The sequence below is a fragment of the Megalopta genalis genome, chromosome 3 (genome assembly GCF_051020955.1).
Source record: "Megalopta genalis isolate 19385.01 chromosome 3, iyMegGena1_principal, whole genome shotgun sequence".
NCBI lineage: Eukaryota > Metazoa > Arthropoda > Insecta > Hymenoptera > Halictidae > Megalopta > Megalopta genalis.
Window position 1 is genome coordinate 16,769,635 of NC_135015.1, and position 21,014 is coordinate 16,790,648.

General features: G+C 44.8%; 1 protein-coding gene across 2 annotated transcripts in view; it reads right to left on the reverse strand.

Annotated features, from left to right (window-relative positions):
- Window positions 1-21,014, reverse strand: part of bbg (PDZ domain-containing protein big bang) — a 157,676-nt gene that overhangs the window by 6,100 nt on the left and 130,562 nt on the right. For both annotated transcript variants that reach the window (XM_033478369.2, XM_033478370.2), the window contains exons 7-8: window positions 3,466-4,050; window positions 1,054-1,988 (exon numbers count right to left, since the gene is read on the reverse strand). In XM_033478369.2, coding sequence (XP_033334260.2) covers window positions 1,054-1,988; window positions 3,466-4,050 — 1,520 coding nt within the window. The remainder of the gene's footprint in view (window positions 1-1,053; window positions 1,989-3,465; window positions 4,051-21,014) is intronic.

A 21,014-nucleotide genomic window follows, 5' to 3' on the forward strand; every position in this document is an offset into this window, starting at 1 on the left:
TCATGTAATAGTATTGTGGACTTCCACGTCGACGGCGTGCGGTGTAGCGTGTCTTTTCTTGAATGTAGAAAGAAAATTCAAACGTCATTTTCTTTGTAGTTGTTTTGCGCGTCGTATGAACTAACATTCTTCACAATAGTAATTGTTTACACTATGTTTATTGTATAATCAAGATAGAAATGTATGGTAAGAATAAATTTTTTTGCGTTCAGAACCGCGTATCATCGGTAATTTTGCATTTTTTAAGGAGGAGTTCAGTTCATACGACGCGGAATGCTATTACAAAGAAAATGTTGCTCGATTTTTTGTTCTAAATCGAAGGTGAAAGGTGCACAAGAAATAAACATATACTAATTATTTAACGTTATCATTAACATTATTATCAACATTAAAAGTCGATAAAATGTCCTATTGGCCAGTTGGGAGTAAAACTTGTTACCACTGCTCCATCAAATAAGGACAAAGAAGAAAATGTAACGGAAAACAAACATTTTGCATCTTGAAATGTCAAAAAATCCACCACGTGCCAAGCGGCGATAAATATCATCGAGGTCTTATGTTATAAAAAAATTGCCAAACATCGCCACTCGTTTAACCGCTTAGCTGCGTCGATCTACTTTCTTAAGATCAATTTTGCATGTGTTCTATCGATCACACCGGGCGCAGTTTCCTTCGGCAAGTTGTTTTGGAATTATTCTAAATTGTGCGAAATTTATGAATACGTTTCACAAGCATTTTTGTCTATATATTATAATATTATATTATAATATTATAATAATATTACATTATAATATTATAATATATAATATTATATAATATTATATTATAATTATAATTATATAATTAAATAATATTAATATTATAATATAATATTATATATATTATAATATATAATATTATAATAATATAATATAATATTATTATATTATTATATTATAATTGCCTTAACGCCGACGACAGAGCACATTCTAGCTACACCAGAACAACGAAACCAAGGAACTGCTCCCGGCGAGATATTTCCACGATCGCCTCTCTCAGGATCTGTTCGCTGACCTGGTGCAGCAGTATGGAATCCCGCGACTTGATCTCCGGCAGGTCGACGATGGGAGCTTCGATTGGTATCGCCTCCTTCTCCGGGATCACCAAGCCCCTCAGCTTCGATATCGACCGCCTCCTCTGCTCGATCAGCTGGTTCAGACTGGTCCTCCTGATGTCCTCGCTGGGTCTGCGGATCGTGGAGGCCAAGGAGTTGGTCCTGTTGATCTGCGAGGTAGCGAGCAGGTCGGGCGAGCAGACGGTGGCACCACGGTCCTGCAGATAAGGCGTCGACCCGGAGAAGCTGGTCGCCCTGATCAGCGCGGTCGTCGCGATCGCTTTCGTTGGCACGCTCGAAGAATTCTGATGATTGCCGAGATTCGCCGGCGAAACGTTGTTCTGGGAACTGGCTGTCGGCGACGCGTAGCTCTTCAGCGGGGACTTGGGCCCCGAGCCGACCAACGGAATAGCCGTCGAGACGACCGGCTTCGGCGGCACCACCGGGAACGTCTTCGAGGTGTGGATCGTCGGCGGGGTGAACGAGGGGCTCTGGGGCAGGCTGGGCGACCTCTGGCCGTATTTCCGGCTCACTTCCGGCCCCACGCTGCGCCCGGAGTCCGTCAGGTCGAAGGAGCTCTGGGTCCTGTCCGCGAAGAAGGACGCCCTCTCCTTCTGGCTCGGTGTCTTCTCGTCGCTGCAGACGTCCTCCGTCGACTTGTACTTCGACAGCCTTCGGCCGTTCGTGGTGGCCGCTGCCACGGTCACCGAGCTCGGGAACAACGGCCCGTCCAGGCTGCTCTGCGACGAAAACATGGCGATCTTGTCCCGGACCGACCTCTCGGACTTGTCGTCCTGCCGCCACAGCTCTCCGTTCAACGAGAACTTCCGCTGCGGCGGCTCCAGCGCCGGAGAACTCCGCGAGTACAGACCTGCCGGCTCCACCTTGGGCGGACCTGGCGAACGAAAGGGGTAACAGCTGTTGTTTAGCCAGTCTTTCGAGGCGGTTTAAAAGGGACCTCCGACGTTTCGTTAACCCCTTGACATACAATGACGAGAGTCGGGGGGTCGTGATTCGTTTCACGCGCCGCTGCGGACTTCGACGAGTCTAACGCGTCGGGAGCTGCGGAAACGTTCGCCGCGCGGTGTATTATTAGATTACGCAGTTGCTTCGCTCGGGCGTCGAGTCTGGTTTGTTTACAATGCTCAAGACGCCCCACCCGAACACCTTCACGACGAAAATAATAACAAAGTTGCGTGCGTACATCAATAATCGAAATTTTAAAATGGAACTTTCTCTTTTTTTTAGTTTGTATATAATTGTTCAGTTGAGTTTGAATTCTGTTTTAGTTGTATGTCAAGGGGTTATAATATCGAAGCGAAATTTATTTGTTTCTCGCGCCATGTACCGGAAATCGATTGCAAAAATTTCACGAAATCTAAATTGAGTTTTTTTTCGGTTAATATCGAAGCGAAATTTATTTATTTCTCGCGTCGAGCACTGAAAATCGATTGCAAAAATTCCACGAAATCTAAATTGAGCTTTTTTTCGGTTAATATCGAAGCGAAATTTATTTATTTCTCGCGTCGAGCACTGAAAATCGATCGCAAAAATTCCACGAAACATAAATCGTTTGATTAATGAAACTGGAAAGTTAAAATTGACCTTGACATAACCTTGACATGTCAAGGTTGTATTCAAGGTTATGTCAAGGTTTTGTCAAAGTTATGTCAAGGTTATATCAAGGTTATGTCAAGGTTATATTCAAGGTGATATTGATAATATTCTTCATATTTCTCTAACATAACTTAACGTAAATACTTTAACATAAATTTCATATGTTGACCTTGACATAACCTTGATATAATCTTGACATAACCTTGACAAAACCTTGAATACAACCTTGACATCTCAAGGTTATGTCAAGGTTATATCAAGGTTATGTCAAGGTTATATCAAGGTCATGTCAAGGTTATGTCAAGGTCAAAATATGAAATTTTTAAGCAAGATAAGTATGTAAATAATATTTTAATTTAAATAATTCCGTGTCCGAACACAGTTCAACGAATGATTCGCAAAGCTAATTTAATAAGTAATAATCGTGTTAAAGGACGTAAGGGATATGTTTGTTAGAGAAATATATGAAGAAAAATGAAAAAACAATTCATAAACCCTAGGCCAGGGGTGTCAAACTCGCGGCCCGAGATGAACATTTTTGATGTCAATTATCAGGACGTAAACAATAATTTAACTTTATATATGTTTATTACAATATGTACTACTCAAAACAAAAATATTTGTTTCTACGAACATTGATTTTTTTTTTGCGGCCCAAGTTAGCTTTTGAGTTTGACACCCCTGCACTAGGCAATCGAGATGAAAACAGTGAAAGAACCCCGACAGAAGGATCAATGGAGAAAATTGATCCTTACCGGTTAATGGCAGAGGCGGCGGCGTGTCCAACGGCTCCTTCTCCTTGTGGTCCTGCGGCTCCTCGACTACCGTCGCCGTGTCTTTGTGATAGTAGCCGGTGATCTCGACCTTCTTCTCGGACACCAGAGCGTTACCGTTACCCTGATTCCCGTATCCGGCGTAGTTGGTCACGGACGCCGGTTTCTTGGGGAAGCTGTCCAGGACGCTGGCGTCCTGACAGACGCTGTCGACGCCCGTTTTCCCGTTTATCTCGTTCGCGGACAGGCCGAGCTTGCCGGCGTCCTGCCGGCCGTTCTCGACCGCCGACAGGCCGACCCTGTTGTCCGGCAGAATTATGCTCGCGGTGGTGACCACGTTCCCGTCGATCAGCTTGAAGCTCTCGGCGCCGATGAACGTCTCGCTGTCGGCGCACACGAGGCCCCCGTTCGCCGTCATCGCCGACGCCCTCGTGGCCGCGCTCGCTGTCACGAATCGGTACTGTTGGCTACCGCCGCCGAACTCTTGGTACGCAGCTGGAAATTCGTCCCCGTCCGGGGGCAGGCGCTGACCGCCTCCGCAGTTGTCCATCCTACCATTTACCGTCCCTGGAACATAACGTGCCGTCGTGACCTTTTTTTAAAGAAATTGTTTTTACGTTTCCCAAGCACGATATGAGAACTATGGATGGGATTGAGTTCAATTTACAGGGTGTCCTGTAATTATGTTAGCAGTTGGAAAAGAGTGATTCCTGAGGTCATTTGAAGTAACTTTTTCCTTTACAAAAATTTTCTCCGAGGCGCCGTTTACGAGTTATTAACGAAAAACAGTGACCAATGAGAGGCGAGGGCGGCGCGAGGCGGTCGGGCGCCCAGTTCCGCCCATTGGCTCGGCCGGCTTGCGCCAGTCGCGCTCGCCTCTCATTGGTCAGTGTTTTTCGTTTATATCTCGTAAACGAAGCCGCGGAGAAAATTTTTGTAAAGGAAAAAGTTATTTCAAATGGCCTGAGGAATCACCCCTTTGCGGGTGTTCACATAATTATGGGACACCCCGTACGAGCTTTCGTTTGTCCTAACGATCTCATATCGTATTATTCTCGTTCATTTCGTCGGCCTCTCATTAGTTTTTAAATAATAACAATATATCTTATAATAATAATATAATATATATATAATATAATATATATAAAATAATAACAATATAATATCTTGATCACTTACTTTACCTTCTTTTCTATCTTTTCCTATAGTTGTTTATTTTTTATATGCTACTTGTGCGACATATTGTCATACTATTGTATAATAATATAATATAAATAAGTATAAGTATAATATATTTAACTATTGTTATCATTATCATTATTGAATCTTCAATAACCCCTCGCCCCCTTGAATCGTTAAAAAAGGTCAAGCCACAATCGTCGAGAAACAAAAACGCTTAAAAATCACCGATATTTCTACGTCCTAAAACAAATAACCCCCATCTCCCTCCCCCTTAAATCACACATCTCATTTAGCCCCGGGCTATATTAATTCACGGACGATCGAATACGGGGAAAAATCGCATCGAACACGCGGACCGCATTAGCTTCGCCGCAACATTATCATCGTTGCGCGATACCATAGTTCGACGGTTATGATCATCGGACACACCGGATCACATTGAAATCCTTCGATCAACGTTGCAAGCCATTACCAGCTAGAAACCGATTGGGTAGAATACCGTATGTGAAAAATCGGCGGATTTCACCGCGCGTCGACGGCGTTCGAAGACCTTTAAGCATCGAATATCGCCGATTCGCTCCGCTCTCCGATTCGAGCCGCGGATAGAACCTTCCCGGGACACGGTGTGCAACTGTTCACGCTCTAAAATCCAAAATGACCGGCGTGGTATCGAGATCGGCGAACGGTATCCTATCCGAGTATCGTTTCGTTCGGCCGCAGCCGGTTTTCCGCGGTGCATTATCGATGTCTCCCGTGCAGAGGTATCCGTTGCGAAACGTTCCCGACGAAAAGCCGGGCAACCGTTGCCCGTTCCGGAATGCCGCGGGATCGATTCGTAAATTTGCGCACGCGGAAACACTTCAATCTGCGGCAGCGGCGTCGGCTTTAAAGGTCGCCGGTTCGATCGGCTATATACATATACATACATACATACATCGGAAATAATCCGTGATCGCGATTCGTGCCGCGCGCGCGCGTGTACGAACCGTGGATTAGCCGTGGATCGGTCCGGCCCGGCCCGGCCCGGCCCGGCCCGGTGGAATCTGTTTTATTTCGATCGATCGAGCCGCGTAAGAGCGCGCGGATCGGGATCGCCGCTCGCCCTGAGCGGATTCGCAGCTCGTGCGTAAAAGCCTCGTGCGCGTAGAACCGATCGGTTCACGCTCGCGTGCACTCGGTGTTGCAACGCGTCGTCCCCGCGACCGATCCGCTCGAGCATTTCGCGAGCCGCAGGATTCCAGCGGCCAGGAAAACTGCGACCGAGCCCCGATAACGCGCGCGCGCGTGGTCGTTCTTGAAAACGCTGACACGATCGTCGAATATTTCCTCGGACGTTGATTCCTCGTTTATCGCTCGGGGAGGACAGGCAGCGGGAGGGAAACCGGCCGTACGGTTCAACGGAGGAATTTTAATCTACGTGAGAGCGGCAATTGAGATATTCCCATTTGGCGCGCGGTGCGCCTCGGAACTGCGCGATACGGCGCGACTAGTGAATCGATGCTAATGTTATCGATGTTATTCGGTCGATCCGATTCCGAGGTGCTCGATAGCAGGCATCGATATGTATCGAAGTTTTTGGGTACCTAGAATCACGACGCGAATGTCGACACTGAGATTTCTCAAAATGATACCAAACCAATACTGTATCGAATCGAAGCTTCTTCGATAGTCTCTGGAAGTATCGATGCTCGTTCGATATTTTACGAATTGTCGTTTGTTGAAAAAAAAATTGAGATATAATGGCAACCTCCGTACCAGTCGAACGAGTTTTTTCAAAGGCCAGGGAATCGATCAGTAGAAAAAGGAATCGTTTAAAAGACAGCGCTGTGAATAAAATAATATTTCTTAATGATATTTTATTTATTATCTTTGTATTCATTTTTATATTTACTTCTATATTTATTATATTTATTTTTATATTTATTTCTATACTTATTATATTTACTTTCATATTTATTTCTATATTTATTATATTTATTTTTATATTTATTGTATTTATTATTTATTCATTACATTTATTTTCATATTTATTATTTTATTTACATTTCACACGTGAATACATATAATATAACTGTGTGTACGGATATATGAAACAACATTATTTATTAATAAAAAAGTACTGTATAAATAGTAAATAGTACTTTTATAAGTAACAGTAATAGTAGTAATAAAAAGTACTATATAAAGTATAATCCGAAAAATAGTACATGTGAGTCTTTATGTTTTTTATGTTTCTTATGTCTTCTCCTTGATTCCTATTTCCTCGTGTGTTGTATTAGTATCGGTACTGTCGTTCTGTGTAAATTGTTACTTTAAAAAGTAAAGAATGTATTAATGTATCTTACTTTAACGTAAAAAGTAAAGAATGTATTAATCAGGCATCGATATTCCCGTAAAATCATCGGCCAGATTAAATCGATATTTTAGAGTACCTATCGAAGACGTATCGAATATGTTCGATGCCTACGTTTTCGATACGATTCAGCATTGGATCGTAATTTTGTCGACTGGTATCGATTGGTATCGATGCGATATCAGTTTCGAAACTAGGCGCGACTCACGTCTTTACGATTCACGATTCGCGCTCGCCGTTTCTGCCTCGAAGGTCGCCGATCGCCGAACGTGCCCTGAATCGCCGACGAGAGGAAAAAATACAGACGGCCCAGTTTTCTATCGATATCGCGGAACGTGTCCAATAGCGCCATTTACAGATCAAAGGATCGTTGTTAATTGCCGCCATTGTGGGGAACGGCTGTTTCTTGACACGTTCGCCGCGGCCGTCACGTATCCGTTCGTATCCGACGCGCAAAAATTCCTCGAAACCGAGGGAATTCGTTTGACGCGACAAAAACTGGAATGGCAGGATCCGTCGAAGCGATTGTTTTTTTCCTGAATTAATTCGTCGGGAATCGGCTCGGTAATCAATTTCGTGACTGCGGGACGTTTCTCGATTTATGAAAATTATTTGAGAAAGAATGAATGTCGCACAAACAATGTCTCCCGTGTCTTGTAATTGACTCAGGCGATTTCTGTTCCACGTGAAAGATCCGCGGTCTCACGATTACAGGCTCGAAGCAACTTTTATATTTTTCATGATATTTAAAGGAAAATAAAATAGCAGAGAAAATAGAAGAAAATAATAGAAAATAGAAATATAGAAATATAGTTTTTTTCTAGTTTCTGTGTAAGTATTTTCTGTTAATTCTAATATAGAAGTGGATGATTTTGTTGTTTTCGTTTAGATATCAGTAACAATGTAAAAAAATGTTACTTCGAGTGTGCAATTATGCACCTCGCACGTCAGTTTTTCTTGCAGATAACACTTTATACGTATACTAGAAATACAGTAAATATATCGCTGTTCTAATTCAATACTGAGACATTAAGAAAACAACCTGATTTCGAGACATTTTACTATTTCATATCAAATAGTATTATCCGAATAATGCAACACCGACGTATCTTTAAATGCGCAAGGCAAAAGCATTAATCGCAATATTCCATTGTTCCATTTCTAAGTTCTTTGCGCGTATCTACAGAAATATTGAGATATCAAAGACCAGGTTACCATTCTACAAAATATTTGCAAATTTAATATATATTGGTAAACAAAAATTTAGTGAAAATAATATTATTTTATATTACTATACTATATTATTATTATATTATTATTTATTATAACTATATTATTCTTATATTATTTTCAAAAAGCAAATTATTATCGGGAAAATAGCTCTTTAAATACCGTTTTCTCTAAACTTCATTATTGAATTAGATCAGCGATACGTCCCAAAAGCCAATGTAGAACAGTGAAAAATTTTGTTTAGCAAAGGTCGAAAAGAATGCCCAAGAAACGCGCGTCCAAACCGCGATGCCGTCGCAAACGTTCCACGTAGGAACGGCACGGTGTCCGCGGTTCAACGTCCGTCACGAAGAAAACGCCTGAATCGTCACCTGCTCGCGTCGATTCTCACCTGGGACGTCGCCGGGCGGGCACCCGAAAGCCAAGGACATCGGCGCCGCTGCGAAAAGGCCGCGAACCGCTGGTTTATTATCGCCGTTTTTACGCAATCGCGTTACTTTCACGCGTCCCGATCGGCGCGGCGTCCAGCCGAGCCGCGAGCCCGCTCGGGAATCGGTCGCGGATCCGCGGCAACCTGATCGCGCGGATCCAAGGATTTCTACATTCTAACGCGCGCGGCACCCACTGATAAAGCCGGCCGCGTTATCTGCGGGCGTGTCGGCCAGCGGTTTCGCTCGGAATCGCGGAAAACCCGCGGAATAATATGTATATTTATCACAAATGCCTTTCGCGATCGGCCCGAGCGCGCGCGCGCTTCCGCGTTTCACTCGGAACCCCGCCGAGGAATCTCGAATTTTTATTGTTCCTCCGTGCGCTCGTTACCGCTTTTATCGGGACAGCCGTAAACAAGAACGCGATTTTTTTTTCTTCGTCCAGGCTGAGCGTATTTCCATTTATTTAAACAGCGCTATCGTGGCGCGACGCTTATGCTCCCGTATATTAAGAAACGCCTTGCCTTTCTCGATGATCGAAAGTTCACGCCGCCGCGACTGGAAACCCTCTAATAACGACCACGCAATTACGTCAGAGATTCAGATTGCTGTTGTCATACGTAATACTGGATTGATATATTCGGTTGCAAGCTGCGAATTTTCTTCGTCCCAAAGATGTCTCGCAATCCGGAAATGGATTCCCGAGATCATTCGAAGCAACTTTTTCCTCAGCGAAAATGCAATCCGCGGCTTCGTTCACGAGTTATTAACGAAAAACGGTGACCAATGAGCGGCGAGCTCGGCTGGCGCGAGGCGGCCGAGCCAATGAGCGGAACTGGGCGCCCGGCCGCCTCGCGCTACCTCGTGACCGAGCTCGCCGCTCATTGGTCCCCGTTTTTCGTTAATAACTCGTTAACGGTGCCTCGGAGAGCATTTCTGTAAAGGAAAAAGTTGCTTGTAATGATCTCAGGAACCTCTACTTTCCCGGAAACACCATAATTTCGAAATATAATTTTGATATGTATACAGTACGACACAACCGCGTTGCTATTTCATTCGCCTATGTTTACCACAGGTAAACGGCGCGTCCAACGACCCTGTTTAACCCTTATCGCGCGTCTCTCATTGGCGTATCTCAGAGCACGACGAGCAGGAAATTCAGAATGCAGCAGCGATTCGGCGCGAAGTATTGAAACGTCTTCCCGAGAATGCGGAGCACATCTTGCGACGTGGATCGCGTGGATCGGCACGGAACAAGCTGCTCTTACAACGTAGAACATGCAATTATGAGCGGCTTTCTGCGCGCGTTCCCCGGTCGCTCGCGGTATAATTGATTGATTTTATAAGCCCGCGTTGAGACTGGACCGCGTTGAAACAAGTCCGCGGGGACGGAACGAGTCCGACGGTATCGATCTTCGTTTTTTCGAGGGTATCGATCCGCGAGCGCGCGGATCATCATGGCCGGAACGTCGGACGACGGGCGTTAAGTGTAGAATATTATCGCGGAACGGCCTAAAACAGATTAGTTCTACACGACGGAACACGGTGGCCGGCCGTCTCGGGACGCGACACGCGAAGAATTCATGAACGCCGATCGGCGAGCAGTTTAACAGGGGCAGGTTCCGACGGTGTATAGAACGGGCGTAGAATCGTGCGCGGATCGGTTGCTACAGCGGCGTAGAACAGTGTAATCGCTACCTTTCTACGCGGGCTAATGCAGAACACGGTGTATGATCGATGGGGGCCGCGGATATTATGAGCGTCGCGGAGAGGAGAACGACGAGTCGGTAGCGTAAACTGGAATTAAAATAAGTGACTACTTAATCATCATTTTTGCCGATCCGGTATAGAAAAGAGCAAGCTTTGCATAAACATGCGCGCCGTTCTAACGATGAAGACGTAGGCAACTCCTGGGCACCGGAGGGTTTTCTACGTGGCTGCGAATATAATCAAGCCGCGTGGCTCAAGGCATCCACAGCCTCGCCGCGGTGTAGAATATAATCCATACGTCGTCGTCGTCCTGGTGCCCGGTTTCATTTAACGAAGACCTGTTTCATGCGATTCAAGTCTGTTTTCCATTGGCCGTTGCACGCGAGAGGCTACGCCGCCGCCGCGGCCTTAGGATACGGTTTCGTTGCTGCAACATTCTAGGCGCGGATGGCGTGCCTTCTCTCTCTCGAAAGTACCCTTTCGAGAGAAGTTTCGTACGAAAGCATTCCGAACCACCACCGGGATGCGTTCTCGAGCGCATGATTAATCGGCGACGGGTCTCTAGCCGCGTTCGTAGGCCGCCTGGAAAACCGCTTCGTTTACAGAAAAATCGGACCCTCGGGCGCCGCTGCGCCCCGCGCGAGTTTTCCATCGCCGACGATTCGTGCCGCGACTTATGCGAGCCCGTGGAAAATTCGCGAAGCCGCCGACCCCGACGTCGTGTCGATGCAGAAGCAGTTATCGTAATTCAATATTTGCGAATCTCTGCGAGACACGATGCTTCACTGGCTTTTCGCGACTTTCGATCGTGTTCGCGTGTGCGCGGGCACAATAGAACTTCGATTGAACCCCTTGCACTGCAGCAGACGGTCGAAGCCACCTATTTGTAGGTGATAGGTTTATGGGACCTGTCGAAATGACTGGTCGTTAATTTTTTAATTTACGATTATTAGGATTGTAAAGATATATTTGTGTTGTTTATTTAATAACAGATTCAATAATTCGCGCAGTCCCGATATTGTCAATTTAGAATCTATTTAGAATTTATTTAGAATTTATTTAGAATTTATTTAGAATTTATTTAGAATTTATTTAGGATTTATTCAGAATTTATTCAGAATTTATTCAGAATTTATTTAGAATTTATTCAGAATTTATTTACATACAGGGGTTATAGATCCTTCAGTGTACCAAAAATATAAAAAATGACACAACAATTACACAAAAAACTATACAGAGCCTACCCAGAACCGTCACAGAAACGTAATAGTCGTAACATCTAAATTCTGAAGCTCTACAAAATAAGTTCAGTGATCCGCATAATTTATTCACCCCAATGACGATACTATCCGAAGTTAATTCTATGAAACTCTTCTCTGAACAAAGAACGACGTCTCAGCGCAACCCAGAAGATATTCAAGCTGAAAAACAACTACATCGACATTCGTCCTCAAAGGGTTAAATAATTCCTAGCATCCGAACGCTCCTGTTTTCCCCGATTAGTTCGGATCACCGAGGAGGTTCCGCTGTAATTAGTCACCGCGAATTTAGGAGCTGCAAGGCCAATTACCACCCCTTCCCCCCTCGATCCGACAGTTGCTCCCCGTTCGGCTCCCACGTGAACCGGAAACTGGAAAACGGAGTCAGAGCAGGGGTCAACCGATCTCGCTCCTCGATCGGGATCGATCTAGCGCTACGTATCCGCCGCTAATAAAACGCTTGTCCCGCTAGCTTCTGATCAACATTCCAGGTCGGCTGCCGCTGTCCGATGGAACTAATCGGCGACACACGTGCGAAGCGGCGTGTAGTACGCTGCGAGCGCTGCGTGCACCGTGCCGTTTACACGATGCACCACGTGCCATCGGAAATTCCATTGACTGGCAGAGCGGCGGCTGGAACACGCTCGACCGTATTATGTAATTCGTGTGGACGGGCATCGTCTACGAGCTTCCTGTTTCTTCGTTCCGGCCATTTCACAGAGACACAGAGAGCCGGTGTCGCCGGCGAATTTACACGCGGGGACCATTGAAACCACGTCGGGCCTCGTCGCTCGGCCCGACAATTAGCCCGTGTACCGGCCGATTCGTACACTGACCCGCTAATGGGTTTCTCGTATCCGCTTGGCTTATGGTTTCGCAAGCTTCCTGGCACTCGTACCTCTCGCTCCGCGATGCTCCTTTAGCCCGGCGACCTCTCCGGTTCAGAGAAAGGATCATTGTTGATCGGTTCACCTTGCTTTCGCGGCTACGGTTTCGCGGCTTTCGCGCATTTTTCATTCGGTTTGTCTACGTTTTGAGCGTGGCTTGCGATTTCAGAGGACCCGGGCTTCATTTTGGAGGACCCGGATTTTTTTTGACTACGTAACAGAAGTTCCAGTAAAATTCCAGCAAAGTTCCAGTAAAATTCCAGCAAAGTTCCAGGACAGTTCCAGGAAAGTTCCAGAAATGTTCCAGAAAAGTTCCAGAAAAGTTCCAGAACAGTTCCAGAAGTTCCAGAAAAGTTCCAGAAGTTCCAGTATACTGTGATAATACTGATAATACTTCACGATAATATTGGTTAACAGAAGTTCCAGAAAAGTTCCAGCAAAGTTCCAGAAATGTTCCAGAAATGTTCCAGAAGAGTTCCAGAAAAGTTCCAGAAGAGTTCCAGAAAAGTTCCAGAGAAGTTTCAGGAAAGTTACAGAACAGTTCCAGGAAAGTTCCAAAAGAGTTCCAGTAAAGTTCCAGAAGAGTTCCAGAAGAGAGTTCCAGAAGAGTTCCAGAAGAGTTCCATAAAAGTTCCAGGAAAATTCCAGAAGAGTTCCAGAAGTTCCAGAAAAGTTCCAGAAGTTCCAGTATACTGTGACAATACTGACAATGCTTCACGATAATATTGGTTAATGTTTTCATTTTGAAGAAATTCGTGACAGTAAAGTCACGAAAACTTGAGTTAACAGTTAATAGTGAATTACACAAATTTTGAAATAATTACATTACATTACATTGAGGATACCTCGTTTAGGGCCGCGTAAAGTTACCACGATCCGGTTAAGGGTCGCAGGAAAGGTTCGTCCGAAAATTATGATCCGCGGCTATCCGGGGAGCCGCGCCGACGTCTCGGATTATGTTTACGTCATTCGTCCGCGGAATTCGCTCGTTCTCCACGCGGAACGGAGACGCGGACGTGCCGCGACGTCAGCGAGAATGCAGCTCGGATTGCAGCGTGCTGCGAGGATGATTCTTCGGGCTGCTGCCTCGTCAACTTCCGGCACTGGATCCGCGACAATATCCGCCGCGAGATCCGCGTTTCGCGCGTTCCGGGACGTTTTAATCCGCGGACGGTCTCGCATTCCAGTGCCGGCGGTGCAACGGGCAACGACGCGTTTACGTGCAACTGCGACTGCAACGAACGCACACTCCGACGCTCGGTATCCCCGATATCGGTACAAATATGGTGCGATCGCTGGGACACGCGCTCTCTCGCTCGCTCGCTCGCTCGTCGTTCGCTCTGTGCCACCGGCTCCGCGCGTTCGCTCTCCCGCTCCGGCAGAAGCGTATCGCCGATTAGTTGCATCTGCCGGCACTCGGCTAGGAATGTTAATCGAGCGTACCGGGTCGCGCGTTTCGTCTGGACGGCTCGCGAGTGGGTGGACGCGAGCCGGATTTCGAGATCTTGGAATCTCGTTCCTCCGCGTCCCGCCGCTCTAGCGCGCTCGAACCCGAGACGTGTCCACAGACTCTGGACAAGATGTCCTGGCCCGAACAATGGGAACGGCTGCTTAGAAATCGGGAGTTAAGGATCGTAAAGTGACCGCCGGATTTTTTGTTTGCACCGCGGAATCTTGCTTATCGGAATCAATCGAAAGCATTCGTTCAGTTAATCAAGAGTCGTCTCTCTGTGCAAAATAAAAATTGTCCACGATGCTGAGAGGACACGGAAATGAAATCGAAATACATCGTTGCTTTTGCTAGTTTTGACAAAAATGAAGATAACGTAACGATATTATCAAGTTCTTCTTGTCCCTTCGGAATTTTATATTTCAACTACTCGTATTTTTGTTATGGGCGCATCAAATCCGCGATCCAGTAAAGTGTATGGATCTATTTAGTTATCTATTTTAGTAATTAAAATTGCCCGAATAGGATTTTTATAAATTTTAATAAATATTCTAACCGTATCGATTTCTTTTTTATTTTCAAGCATGAGATTGGGCTTGACATTAAACATTGTGTCACTTATGATGTACAACTAACTTTATCTGTTATAGGGTTTATACCCGTCAATGAATAAACAAATAAATAAATCGTTTCAGATTGAACTGCTTCGAAGGAAATTCGTATTTCGTTCGGATCGTCGAGGTTTTACCGTGTATTCGTTAGCAAGTGCAGCTGTTTCTGCTTATGATTGGGCTGTGTATATTTCTGAAACTCATTCTCATGAACGTCTTTCTTCTTCGATACAGATACAGCCAAGCTGGCGTCTCTTTAAATAGCTGCGCTATTAGAAGCAGTAGGAAATTCGGTAGATAAAGTCGCAAAGAGTTCCGAACAGCTGCGTAGCTGTTCGAAACGGTAATAAAAGATAGAACGATGATGCAGGGAAGCCTGTATCTGTTTCGGTAGCTGTTCCATTGGAGACGATCTTGATTCGATAAACAGAGCTACAAACAATCCCGAGCAACGTCAACTGAGCCATTGTCAAAAATGATCGATGATTGGACAGCGGATTTTTATGCAAAATAAAAATTGACTGTGTCAACTGCAAGCAATAGAAACTATGTAGAAAGATCTTTCTTCTTTTAAACATTTTGACAGATGAAAAATACTGTATTGACAGTTTAAAATTCTATGTAAAATGACTTTTCCTCTTTTAATCATTTTAATAAATGAAAAGTACTATATTGACAATTTAATGTTTCAAGTGGAAAGATCTTTCTTCTTTTAACAATTTTAATATATGAAAAATGCTATATTGGCATTTTAAAATCCCAAGTAAGAAGATTTTTCGCCTTTTAATCATTTTAAGGGATGAAAAATACTGTATTGACGTTTTAAAATTCCAAATGGAAAGATCCTTCCCCTTTTAATCATTTTAAGAGATGAAAAATACTACACTGACACTTCAAAGTTTCAAGTGGAAAGATCTTCCTTCTTTTTACAATTTTAATAGATAAAAATTGCTATATTAACATTTTAACCCTTTGCACTCGAAGCCATTTTGACTATAAACCTAAATTCATTCTTCCGACTTATGGTATTTCTATTTTACATGACAAAATGCATTTTATGCATATAAAATTTACTCTTGTGACTCAATACAACAATTACACTTTTAATAATCTTTTATATCTAAGCTTTTATAATATAAAAATGATCTTGAAACGTGATGCAACAATTCTAGCGGTGCCTCGGGGTCACCACTCTAATACAAAGGGTTAAAATTCCAAGTAGAAAGATCTTTCCCCTTTCAGTCATTTTAATAGATGAAAAATACCAGATAAACATTTAAAAATTCTTTCAATCTTTCTACCACTTTAAATCGCAACTACTCGACTGCGCCATAAATGCAAAATTATAATGATCTACTGATAAAAATAACCAAGAAGCAAGCCTAATAAATATACAATTCGTGTGTGTGTGTACAGTAGAAAATTTCTTTACTGCTTTCCCTTCGCGATGCGAGAACGTCCAGCGCCTTGATCCAGCCGACAGTGTATCGTGCCGGCGACACCTTTTAATCTCGCATCGATTAACCAGTCGTCGCTAACTCTGTTAGAACGTATGCCTAAACGAACACGATCACGCACAGACTGTGTTCCCGCGGTGCGCGAGCGAGGCTCCCCGGATTCTATCATGCGATACCGATCCAATCCGGTGCTATCAATCCGTACCATGCTTTCCCACTTCGAAGCAGATGTTACCGTCCACGCGTGCTCTAATCGGCCCGCTTTTCAAACGAACCACGCATTCCAACCGACACACGCCGCCTGCCGACTAACGAGTCTTCTACATCGATCGTAGATCGTCGCGGGTAGACAGTACTGACCTCGACTTCGTCGAAGAACCGGGCTTCTCGCGGCGAGCTGTCTTCCTCTGGCTTCCTCGCGTTCGTCATCGTTGCGTACTTCGATGCACTTCCAACGCGACACCGGGATCTGATCCAATCCTGGACCTGTGTAATTCTTTCCAGCTACTTTCGTCGTTGCTTGTTCTCTCTTTAGAATCGGTTCTCTTCCGTGGAGGGCCTCGATTGTCCAAAAATTAAGAAGATCTTTGAACGAAATGCTTGAACATGTGGCCTAACTCGAAGCTTCAGAGTCTGACCTGGGTCTAAAGCCCAATCCTGGACCTATAATTCTCTCCTATTTTCGTCGAGCTACTCTCGTCGTTGCTTGTCCTCTCTTTAGAATCGGTTCTCTTCCGTGGAGGGCCTCGATTGTCCAAAAATCAACAAGATCTTTGAACGAAATCCTTGAACAAGTGACCTAACTCGAAGCTTCAGATTCTGGATCTAAAGTCCAATCCTGGACCTATAATTCTCTCCCATTTTCGAGCTACTCTCGTCGTTGCTTGTCCTCTCTTTAGAATCGGCTCACTTCCGTGGAGGGCCCCGATTATCCAAAATCAACAACGATCTTCGAACGAAATCCTTGAACAAGTGACCTAACTCGAAGCTTCAGATTCTGGATCTGAAGTTCAATGCTGGACCTATAATTCTCTCCTATTTTCGTCGAGCTACTCTCATCGATGCTTGTCCCCTCTTTAGAATCGGCTCACTTCCGTGGAGGGCTTCGCACGATTGTCCAAAATCAACGACGATCTTCGAACGAAATCCTCGACAAGTGACCTAACTCGAAGCTTCAGAGCCTGGGTCTGAAGTCCTCTCTGATTATCTCGCTGCTGGATGTCTTCCCGAATGATCCACTAACTTCTAGGTCTCCTTTCGGATAGAATTTTCGCACGAGAACTATTAGCGGCACTCCTCAAACGATCTGCGAACGACTGCTGCACGTTCAAACCTGGACGAGTCGTCCTCGTTGATTCGTCTTCAAGATGTCTCCTAGAGTATCTTCGCGTTGGATTCTTTTCATGGAATCCTCGTTAAATGTCCTCTTCGACGAGCTACCTTGAAGATTCTATTTTCGAAACCCAGTCCAGGCCTTGTGCACGTTTAAATAGCCTCAGTCAGGTCTACGCGAAGGACTGTTCTTTTCCAAGGATGCTCGACTTTGGGTCACGATTGTTGCAGAAGACGGCTCTCTCTCGGCTCGTGGGTGTCCTCAGGTCGAAGCCTAGCCTTTGGAGAGTCGGTCCGCAGGGACCGTCGGTCCTCGAAGGATCGGTCCGTGCCACACCTGCGGGATGCTTCTTAGGACCCGGAGAAGAAGAATCGGCGACTCGTGGCGAGGGGCCTCCCGGGATGGAGAGAGAGAGAGAAAGAGAGAGAGAGGACTCGTTCTTGCCGGCAAGAAGGCTCTCGTAAGACTGGACGACATTGCTCGTCGGGGCCAGCTTCCGCGGTTACCGTCGACACCGAGCGTTACGCGTCCGGAGAAGGGATGAAGCGACGCGGAGCGGAGCAAGAGCGGAGCGGAACAACCGTCGGGAACGTGTCGCGGCCACGTTTTCGGGCCCCGGGACACGCCGCGGCGGCGGCGGCCTCTTACGAAACCCGCCGAAAATCATCTCCGGAACCGGCTAGAAAACCACAGCCGCCAGGAGGAAAGTAGGTTGGAGATCGGTTTTATGGGCAATTCCGTGCGAGCTCTCGAGTGTCTCCTCTCGACCCTGACGATCGCGCCGGCTGCACCGTCGGCCAGGAGGTCGTGTGCGGATCCCATTAACACGTTCTGCCCGTGAAACCGCCCGTGGGAGCACGAGTCGAAGACGAGTTCTTTCGGCGAACCGTGGACCCGGTCGGCGAACTCTCGTCTATTCCGGGAAACGGGGCCTTCTTTCACGGACACCTTCCGGACCGCGATGAAGATGTTCGCGGTCCGTGCCGAATGGTGGTTCGCCGCGTGATTCACCGCGATTTATCGTCGCGGATTCGTTAACCGCGTTGTTGGACGTGGTCGACGAGTATAGTCGTCGCGGTGACGCGGCAGTGTTTTGCGTCGCGACGAGTACAGTAATGTCTCTCTAATTGACGCACGGATTGCGCACAAAAATGGACAATTTGGGAGGAGGAGATACGATTGTTCGAGCCTTGCGGTTTATTTTTATAGTTATAAATTGTTCGCAATTATAAAAACGAGCCGCATGGCTCGGATAATCGTATCTCCTCTTCCCAAATTGTCCATTTTAGTGGAGAATCTGAGGTAAGGGAGACGTCTATACTTAAATTGTAGTTTTAGTGAAAACGAAAATATTTTGAAATTTCAAGGTCTATGCTTAAATTGTAATTTTAGTGAAAACGAAAATATATTTTGAAATTTTAAGGTCTATGCTTAAATTGTAGTTTTAGTGAAAACGAAAATATATTTTGAAATTTTAAGGTCTATGCTTAAATTGTAATTTTAGTGAAAACGAAAATATATTTTGAAATTTCAAGGTGTATGCTTAAATTGTAATTTTAGTGAAAAGGAAAATATATTTTGAAATTTCAAGGTCTATACTTAAATTGTAATTTTAGTGGAAACGAAAATATATTTTGACATTTCAAGGTGTTTAGAATATTTTGAGGCCGGAATAAAAGGAACGCATAAAATATATGAATAATTATATGAAGTCATTTTAGCGTGCTGCTGTTGGACACGGGGGTGAGCGTTAAGGGGATGCGAACACCCTTTGCGATTCTATGTCGGGTCAGACTCGATATTGACTATGATATTAATAGTTCGATGATATTAATTATTAGACTATGATATTAATAGTTCGATGATATTAATAATTAGACTATGACATTAATAGTTAGATGATATTAATAGACGTCTCTGTGCTATTCGGCTATTGAAGAATTCAACACCGTGTTTTTTGTTTAACAATTATCGAGATCGTACAACTATCGATATCGTAACCTGTTCGGACGTGTCTTGCAAGAAAAACACGCGCGCGACAACTTGATGAATGCGTTTTAATTATTTCCGAAGGGGCATATATTAACAACCCGATCGGTCTCTTAGAGCCCGATGGCTCTAGTGTTAATTAGGACACCACGGAATTCCAGCTGATTAGCATTTATCCAGGTCGTAGATGCAATCTCATCGAACAACAAAGTGTCTATAAATCACAAGATCGTAAAGTTCATTGGACGTCGGGAGAAAGTACCGGAGATTAACGGGTTATTGATTAAGTGCTTCAGATTTCATATCGATAACATAATCCTATCTAATAAGATAAATGTTTTTAAAAGCCGTATTACGGCCTGCCGAGATGTATTACGACATTGATACGCAATCTAAAGTTTACGATCGTACTGTTTACCGTTTCTACTCTGTGCGTAGAATGCTTTTAACCCCGGATCAGGCGCGTCGGTTAAAGCTTCATAAACCGGCGAGTGGTGTGCGCGCGCGCGACACCCCGAGACACCTGTAAAAAATGATACCGGGAACGCAATCGCGGTGCTGCGATCCTTAATTAAAAGCTGACGGCAGCTATTGACAGCCAGGTGACACCGTCCGACGTTTCGTTGAAAAATGAAGAAACGTCGATTACAAAATAAATGGCCGCGGCGTCGGGCATCCCACGCGAACGTTCAAGATGACCAAAGGGTTAAGAAAATCGTCCGTGCTCCCAGAGCTGGATGCGCTACACATTCAAATCGTGGATCGCGTCGCTTCTCGACGAACGTGCGCCTGTAATTTTTCAATTGAAACTAAGTCATTTTGATTGCTCGACGACGTTTCTCCAATGCTAATCGTCCCGACGATGCATCGCCGCTTGCGGAACAGCTTCGCCAAAGGCAGCGTCATAATTGCAAAGGCCACGGCGCCAAATACTTGGAATCCAGTGGAACAATCTATCCAGTCCATCGTCGAAGCAAACGATGCACCGAGCGTTCGGCGTCCTTCAATTGCATCAATTCCAGAATTCGCCTAATCTCCCGCGCCGTCTCGACGAGACATTTATGGACACTAAAATAACCCAGAAAATTGTGCTGTTTCCACTAATCCTCGTCTGAGACGTACTTCGTTTTATTCCCAATGAAAGTACAATTTCCGACGAATTAAAAATAAAACCGTCATTTCATTACGACTTGATGCTATATTATGGCACAGCCATTTTCAGTGCGCGTTTCGAAGAGATTGCAACAGCCAAGTTCGACGAAATGCACGGACTTCGTAAAAATTTTTTCGGGGATGCCGTTTGCGAGAGAATGAAGCTCTATTCTTTGTCTTTAATTTAAAAAAAGAGAGACGTGGCTGCGATCTTTTTTCACGAAGTTATAGCACTTTGAAGTAAACCTTGTCAATTTTCCATGCGACAAACATGGCCCCGCGGTTAAACGGTTAAAGCGACGAGAGCGCGTCGAACTTAAAATCTAGAAATATTATCTTAAAGTAGAAGTTTCAAGCTTCAATTTGAAAGAAAAGTCATCATCCTACGATGATTTTTCGCGGAGTTATCGTTGATCAAAGCTTTTCTATGCCATAATTTTCTCGAAAGTTTTTATACAATTTAAGTATTTTCTTCAGTGAAATAAAA